The sequence below is a fragment of the Rhincodon typus genome, unplaced genomic scaffold (genome assembly GCF_021869965.1).
Source record: "Rhincodon typus isolate 14 unplaced genomic scaffold, sRhiTyp1.1 hic_rhity00008281, whole genome shotgun sequence".
Classification (NCBI taxonomy): domain Eukaryota; kingdom Metazoa; phylum Chordata; class Chondrichthyes; order Orectolobiformes; family Rhincodontidae; genus Rhincodon; species Rhincodon typus.
The window spans coordinates 1-8,782 of record NW_025973919.1 but is presented as its reverse complement, the minus strand read 5'-3'; the positions used below and the strand labels follow the sequence as shown (position 1 = coordinate 8,782).

Below are 8,782 nucleotides of genomic sequence, written 5' to 3'. Positions count from 1 at the left end.
CAGCATCATAGGAGCAGAAAGGCTGACGTTTCGGGCCTAGACCCTTCCCCTCCCCCATTTCTGATGAAGGGTCTAGGCCCGAAACGTCAGCCTTTCTGCTCCTATGATGCTGCTTGGCCTGCTGTGTTCATCCAGCTCTGTACCTTGTTGTCTTGGATTCTCCAGCATCTGCAGTTCCTACTATCACTTGATTTAAAGTGTTGGATGCCTAAATATCCATGACCTCCTTAAATAATTTGGCAGTAAAATTGGACCCTTGATCTGACTGAATCTCCCTGGGTAGTCCATAATGGGTAAAGAAAGCAAGCAACTCCTCCACAACCTGTTTTGCCTTGACAGTCTGTAATGGAATTGTCTCCGGAAACCTGGGAGCCACATCCATTATGGTTAGCAAATACTGGTTCCCACATTTGGTTTTAGGGAGGAGACCTACACAATCAATTATAACCCACATGAAAGGTTCTTCAAATGCAGGAATTGGCATCAAAGGCGCTGGTTTTATTACTGCCTGTGGCTTTCCTACCATCTGACACGTATGGCAGGTATGGCAAAATTCAACCACATCTTGACGTAATCCAGGCCAATAGAAATGCTTCTGTATCTTAGCCTGAGTCTCCCTCAATCCTAAATGACCTCCTACAGGTAATTCATGTGCTACCCACAATATTTCCTGTCTGTGTGCTATCGGCAACACAATCTGGTGAACATCTGCCCATTTCTGATCTGCACTAACCACCAAGGTCTCCATTTTTGCCTTAAGATTTTATCCTTTGGGTATTAGCATTCTGGAATTCATTCTGATTCCTTTTCCAAGTAGGCTTTATGATATAAATCTTTTATCGATACATTTGTGTGTTGTAACTCCACTAATCTTTCATAACTAAACATCTTTGCCTGATCTTCTACCTGCCTATGTATTTTTATACCATCTCATTAAACAGGGTGTCAGGTAATGGACCTCAAGTGCTTCATCTTTCTCTTTTGTTTTCCCTTCTTGTTTTAACTTATGGCTGTGAGATCTTGTCACCACACAGTCTGGAAAAATTCCAGGGTATTTTTCTTTTAATGCCTCAGTTCCCTGGTTTTCTTTTGGCTTTTCGACTGAAATGGGCATCACTCCCACCTGTGATCCAGTGATATTGTTTCCAAGGACAAACTGCATTCCTGGAAGAGCCAATTTTTCTATCACTCCCGATATCACTTTCCCAGTCTTGATTGGACTTCCTAGCCTTATCTTACACAGGGCAACACTAATCAGATTATCAGTCTCTCAGGCGATATTTCAGAAAGAGTGCAAATATTTTCATCTCTTACCATTACAGACTGACCAGCTCCCGTATCTCACAATATGTTAACTTCATTACCTACTCCCCTGCTCTACTTGAGTAAACCTTACCGAACAGTTGAAGTCTTTGAAAAGATCAGGCATTATGTTACTTTCCAGCCCATGACTAGGCTGTGTACCATCCTGCAGCTCCTCAACTTCTCTTGGGATTTCTTTCACTACCACAACTAATCTCACTGGTTTAGCCTCTTTTACCATATCATTTTTCCCAGTGTTTTTCTTAAACTACCAGCACTGTGACTTTGTGTGTCCCACCTCATCGCAGTGAAACCACCTGAAATCTGTCACCTCTTTTCTACCATCTTGGGTTTCTTTTTTCACATGTGGTAAACTGTTCCCAGTGCAATCTACTTGTTTTTTTTTCATTGAAGGGTCTCCCTCTTTCCCAATTTCCATTCTCACACGGAATGAAATTGCTGTCGGAAGCTAGATTTCGATTTATGCACTAACGCATATTCATCCACCATCTCTGCAGCTCTTCACACTGTTTTAACTTTGTGTTCCTCAACATGAGTTCTTATCACTTCTGGAAGTGAGTCTTTAAACTCCTCCAGCAGAATAATATCTCTAAAATCCTCATATGTCTTTATAATCTTTAATGCTCTCATCCATCTATTGAAGTTGCTCTGTTTAATTCTATCAAACTCAATGTAGGTCTGACCTAGTTCCTTTCTTATATTTCTGAACCATTGTCAAAAGCTTCTGGTACCAATTCATAGGCACTTAGGATATCCTATTTTACTTCTTCATATTTTCCTGACACCTCCTCTGACAGTGCCAAAACACCTCACAAGCCCTGCCTACTAATTGGGTCTGAATTAACATTATCCGCAGACTCTGGCCATTTCATCTGTTTAGCCAATTTCTCAAAAGAAATGAGAAAGGCTTCTCCATCTTTTTCATCATCAAATTTTGGTAATGTTTTGACATATTTGTATATGTCCCTACCAGGCCTTAGGTTACAGTGGATTTGCTCATCATCACTCTCCTCCTCACTAAGCCTACCTTCTACCTTCATCTCCTTTTAAATTAACTTTCCCGTCTAATTGTCAATTTCTGAAGTTCAAACTCTCTCTTTTTCTTTTTTTATGTTCAAGCTGCTTCATCTTTTCCAACTCAAGCATTCTTTCCTTTTCTGTTTGCTCTGCTTTAAACTGTAATTCAAGCTGTTTCAGTTTCCTTTCTTTCCCTACAGCTAGGGCTGTTCTTTCCCTTTCTTTCTCTTCTAACTCCAGCTGTCTTATTTGCAGTTTAATTTTTTCTAACCCATGTGCACTCGACTAGTTCTCTGATATACCTAAATGCTTAGCTAACTCTGTTACAATTTTAGATTTCTTCTTATCCCTAGTTAAATCCAATTCTTGCCTGTCTGCTAATTCTAAAAGTGTCTCCTTTTAATGACTTTCCAAACTTTCCTTTTTCCAAACTTTCTTGACAAATTTGGGAAGCATCTTTGACCCCAGAACCTCTTTAGCCATTTCCCCACTTTTGATTTAACCAACAGCGAGCAACTGAAATTAATCAAATTTTCCACTTCTCACTCAAGTTTTATTTAAAGATTTAGGACACTAATCACCAAGTCTGATGAAATCTGCTAGGACCTTTCGTACCCTAAATCTGTTCAAATCTGTTCAAATCTATTAGGATCTGTACAAATCCATTCAGATCTGTTCAAATCCATTCAAATCCTGGACACGAGCCCCCTTTCTGTTATAAAGTGGACATTGACCCCCTCTAAGAAAAAGGAGTGTGAAAAGTGATGTAACCTGCCTTTCAACAACTTCTAGTGGTCGAATAAAATAATTCCCTGACACTCACTTTAAAACAACAGTTTATTTATCTAGCTCTAACAGTGAATAAATTCACTAAACTAATAACAAATTGAATAAATCCCTTCTAACTACTAACTATTACTGAATAAAACAATATTATAATGGTATGCTGTTCTAATAAATAAAAGTCCCACTTATTTAAATTAAAAAAAACATAGAATTTGGTATCTTGAAATTACAGTCAGGTTATATGTCTTCCGGAATATTCTGTGCCTTCACCATTGAATGGTCTGTCAGGAATGCCTCCTCCTACAAATGTTTTGTCAGGAACGTTTTCTCCATTGGTTCTTCTGTTAGGAAAATTAACTAGTTGTGCCGTAGGTACCTTTGATTTAGATGGTGCTTTCTCTAAAACTTAGAGAAGACTGTGAGAGCTGGCAATTCTCTCTTCAGAGCTGTTAACTCTGGCAGATGACAGTTAATTCTCCTGTCTTTGTCCAACTGCCCTCTTCTTTTATACCCTTGATGACATATCAATTTATTGCAATAGAATTGGTCCTGTGTTGTCAAAACCATCAGATTTAAATTTAATTGGTTTTTGGTATCTAAGTGCCTGGTTCAAATCGATTGGCTAAATTCAAAACTTGTTGTCTTGATAATAAAACAAAACTGATGCTTGACCTGCTAACTGTATGGCCTTTTGATACAAATGTTTCAATTCAGGTGCTCTCTGTGTACTTGCAAACTTTCAAGCTGCTCACAGATGTCCATTTAAAATCTCTTAGCATGGAAAAAGCACATCATCTTTTAAAGGGACTGTGCACTGCTTTCCCCTAACATCTTACAAACACCAAATTCTAACTTCCTGCCTCCAATCCACAAGTCCTCTATCAAATTTTGCAACATAACCTAGGAAGTTACAGAGAGTATTAAGTTTTTAGAAAAAGCATATAAAGAGGCCAAAGTCAGTGATGGCCCTGAAGACTGGGATAAATTCAGAACCCAGCAAAGGAGGCCTAAACAGATAATAAAAACAGAGAATATTATCTGTGAATATAATTTAGTGAGAATATAAAAAGGAAGAGAGAGGTCAAAGTGAACATTGGACCCTTGGAAAATGAATCTGTCGAGGTGGTTTTGGGGAATAAGGAAATGACAGAGCAGTTAAACAGACATGTTGCATCAGTCTTTACACTGGAAGATATTTCGAACACTAAAAAGTATGGGGGAGGAAATAAATTGTATCATCCTCACTAAAGAAATAGTATTAGAGAAACTAATAGGCCTAAAGGCAAATAGATCCCCTGACCCTAATGTTTTGCATCCTAGGATTCTAAAAGAGCCAGCTACAGAGAGAGTGGATTGATTGCATGTTCCAAAAATCATTCGATTCAGGGGAAATACTATAGAATTGGAAAACTGCCAAGGTGACACACCTATTCAAAGAGGGAGGGAGACAAAAAGAGAGTAATTATAGACCAATTAGTCTAATATCTATTGTTGGGAAAGTATTGGATCAATTATGAAGGAAATAACAGCAGAACATTTGAAAAATCAAAACTAATCAGAGTCTGCAAGGCTTCATGAAAGGTAAATGGAGTCTGACAAATTTATTAGAGTTTTTCAAGGAAAACTCAAACAAAGTGGATAGAGGGGAACAAGTTGATGTGTTGCATTTGGACTTCCAGAAGGTATTCGACAAGGTACCTCACAAAAGGTTAAATCATATGATAACAGCCCATGGTGTTGGAGGTGGCATATTGGAATGGTTAGGGAATTGGCAAACAGACAGGAAACAATGAGTAGAGATAAGGTATTCTTTTTCAGGTTGGCAACCTGTGACCAGAGGAGGTCCACAGGTTTCAGTTCTGGGACCATAACTGTCTATAATATATACTAATGACTTGGAGAAGGGAAGTGAATGTAATGTAGCCAAATTTGTAGAAGACGCAAAAAAAAATAGGCGGAAAGGCAGGTTGTCAGAGGGATGCAAACAGTTTGCAGAGACATAGATAGGTTAAGTAAGTGGGAAAAAATGTTGGCATATGAAGAATGATGCTGGGAAATGCAAAGTTGTTGATTTTGGAAGGGAGAACAAAAGAACAGAATATGATTAAAATGGAGAAAAACTGCAGAAAGCTGCAACACAATGGGACTTGGGGAAACTTGTACATGAAATACAGAAAGCTAGCACAGAGGTGCAGGAGGTAATCAGGAAGGCTAATGGAATGTTGGTCCATATTTCAAGGGGTTTGGAGTGTGAAAGTTGGGAAGTCTTACTGCAACTGCACAAGGTGCTGGTGGGGCCACATCTGGAGCACTGTGAGCAATTTTGGTCCCCTTATTTGAGGAAAGATATCATTTCATTGGAGGCAGTTAAGAGAAGTTTCATTAGGCTGATTCCTGGTATAGCGGGATTGTCTTGTGAGTAAAGATTAAATAGGTAGGGACTCTACTCACTGGAGAATGAGAAGTGATCTGATTGAAACATATAGGATTCTTAAGGGGCTTGACAGTGTAAATGTTGAGCGGATGTTTCCCCTCATGGGGGAGTCTAGGACCAGAGGGTATAGTTTCGGAATCAAGGGCCATCAATTTAAGACTGGGTTGAGGAGGCATTTCTTCACTCAGAGGGTTGAGAGTCCTAGGAATTCCTTGCCACAGAGAGCTGTTGGGGGGGGAGTCCTGATGTATATTTAAGGCTGATTCTTGATCAGTTGGGAATCAAGGATTACAGGGAAAGGGCAGGAATGTGGTCCTGAGGAATGTCAGATCAGCAATGATCCTATTGAATGGTGGAGCAGGTCAGAGAGGCCAAACAGCCTTCTCCTGTTCCTATTTCTTACAGTCTTATGATTCAGCACCATCATCAATTTTGTTTTCTCTCTCTCCCTTTCCTGTGGGCTTGCATTCTCTGTTCTTGTTGCCTCTGCTGCTGGAGATACCTGGCACTGACTAGAAAATATCTTTGAAGTTGAGAATTGCCGTGCTGACATTGCAGGGCGTGAAGGGCTGACCCTGGGGAGTCACTGGCGTCCATCCCCGACCCCCCCCCCCCCCCCCCCCCCAACCCGCAGGTAGCTCCGCGGGGCTCTCTCGGTGCCTTCAACTCGTCCAATCACCGAGACTGACATGTGGCCCCTTTAGTTCTACCCGTCCCGCCAGAGGGACCTGTCGGAGAGCATTTAAAGAGGCAAAGACCAGAGAATAGCATTACACACACACACGCACTCTTCCCCTGCAAAGTGAACATTGACGAACAGGAGATGAAGGTGAGAGATTTGCGCTGTGGTCCTGCTTGCTTCACCGTACTGTATAGATAACAGACTGATTTAAACAGGAAGGAATCTTTCAATATCCAGCGCAGGCAGGTTCTGAAGGGGTCTGTTTCTTCGGAGAGATCAATGACTTGGTTCAAAACAAGCGCCACTCTGGGTTCAGTCTTGACTGTAGAAGTTTATTCAGACGGTGAAAGAAAACAAAAGACATGTTCCTTTTTTTGTTTATTATGAAAGTTAATTTTTGACAGAGCAGCACAGTGAAAAATTGCCCCGGATATTCACTGAGCTGTTCCCTCTCTTTCTTGTGCAGGGTCTGGGAACTATCACCGCTCACACTCTCCTGCTGCTGCTTCTAACTTCATTCGTGGTGCAGACCAGGGGCGCTCCGCAGGTACCACGCCAACTTGTTCACGGCGTCTCTTTCCTCTCAGCTCGTTTAACGTGTTCACGCTTCGTATTCCAGACTCTTTTGAAAACAAACCCTGACCAGTTGATGCTTCTTGTTTGTGCAGGTTCGCTTTCAGAGACGTAACTGGACACCGCAGGCAATGCTGTATTTGAAAGGAGCACGTAAGTGAACCCTGAATCGAACTGCTCTCGTTACAATACTGCTCCCAGTCGGATCCATGATTTGTTTCTCAAGTACTTGTTTCAACTCGTTTTAAACCTTTGCGTTTTGCTTATACCTCATTTCTAAACAAAGATCAGGCGAATGCAGAAATAAGCTAGTGACACTCCACAGATAATGCTTGCCCTGCTGAGTTTTTTCAGCATTTCCAACACCCGCAGTTCTTTCGTTATGAGAAAGCTCTGATAAAGAGCCATACTGAATTCGAGGCGTTAACTGCTTTTTTCCCCTCTCTCCCTACCGAGGCTGCCAGATCTGCCGAGTTTCTCCAGCGCTTTCCGTTTTCTGTTTGTGATAGGCTAACGAGAGCTGGAACTGTAACATTTTTATGACTGCCCAGAGTTTGCAGAGTTCTTATGTCTCATTGATTATTATTAATTTATCATATCAATTACTAATATCAGTTTTGTATTACTATTGCATGTGGGTTTTTTTCAATAATGACATCTAAAGTAAGTAGAATAGCAGTTCCCACGATAAACTGACGGATTGAAATGATGCAGATAGAAGCTTTCGATAATGTTGACTTCTATCCTTCCATTCGTTAATATGCAATAAATCCTTACTGACTTCTCATAATAAACTATTTCAGGCCTGTTTAGTTTTATACCATGTGGAGGACAAATGGAATGCCCCCACAACTTACAAAATACTGACCGAGCTTGAGGAGAACTGAGTTAACTGGGTTTGGAAGGTCCGGGAAGCCGAGAGGCACCATGTAAAATCCATTTGCACTGGTCTTGCCTGAATACAGCTGGAGACCGAGTTTGATGATGGGGGTTAAAATTTTCCCATTTCCAATGAGCCATCTCGACTCGAAACGTTAGCTTGAGCCCTCTCCACGGATGCTGCCTAACCCGCTGTGATTTACAATGCATTTTTTTTTGTTTTCAGTCCAGATTCCAGTATCTGCAGTAACTTGCTCCTAAACTCACGGTTAGCAGAACATTTCACGAGTCACAGAATGAAAGGCTGCCGGTTTAGCAGCGAAAGTCGCACCGGGCAGGATTGTGAGATTTCTACACGTTTGAGAAAATAGTATTTCAAATATCCCTTCACAATTCTCATTACAGAGGGACGTCGGTTCATTGCGGATGGTGGTAACGATGGGGACCTCTTTGAAAAAATAGATATTGGTAAGAGATAGAATTGGATACATAATCGGTGAGAAATGTCTTAACATCTTAACCGCGCCCTTATACTTCTCAAACTGGTATTGGTATGACCTAGGTTATTTTCAGTCCTGCAGTCCATTGTACAGATATAATCATTCTCTTGTCTATTGGCAGAAACCAGAAGCCAAAACACCAACCCATTAACTCTATCAGAAGCAACAGCGATGCTACTGGCTTCCATCAGACAGGCACAGCAAGAAGGCAAGTGTTCTTTATTTGCAGATAATCAAATGTTTGTTGTTCACTGGGGCATATAGACTTACAAACCTGCAACATATCAACAGAAAGGGTTGGGAAGACCAATGCTTACTCATTTGCTCATCTCACCTACAGTGCTCCCCAAACCTGCAGTAATGTTAACTCCTGAACAGTTCAGGTTCTATTTAACCACCTTCCAAATCATTGTAAGCTCGCTACAACAGCTGCAAGGAAATCTATAAAAACCAAAAGAACTGGGGGTGCCGTAAATCAGGAACCAACAACAAAGTTGCTGGAAAAGCTCAGCAGGTCTGGCAGCATCTGTGAAGGAGAAAACAGAGTTAACGTTTCAGGTCCGGTGACCCTTCCTCAGAACTGGGGAA

General features: G+C 41.0%; 1 protein-coding gene across 1 annotated transcript; it reads left to right on the top strand.

Annotated features, from left to right (window-relative positions):
- Positions 1–6,708: 6,708 nt before the first annotated feature.
- On the top strand, positions 6,709–8,402 carry spx (spexin hormone; the record flags this gene model as incomplete). The annotated part of the gene is made up of 4 exons (XM_020528861.2): positions 6,709–6,789; positions 6,911–6,968; positions 8,100–8,162; positions 8,316–8,402. Coding segments are annotated over 4 exons (289 nt in total), but the record flags the coding sequence as incomplete, so codon positions are not given.
- Positions 8,403–8,782: the final 380 nt, after the last annotated feature.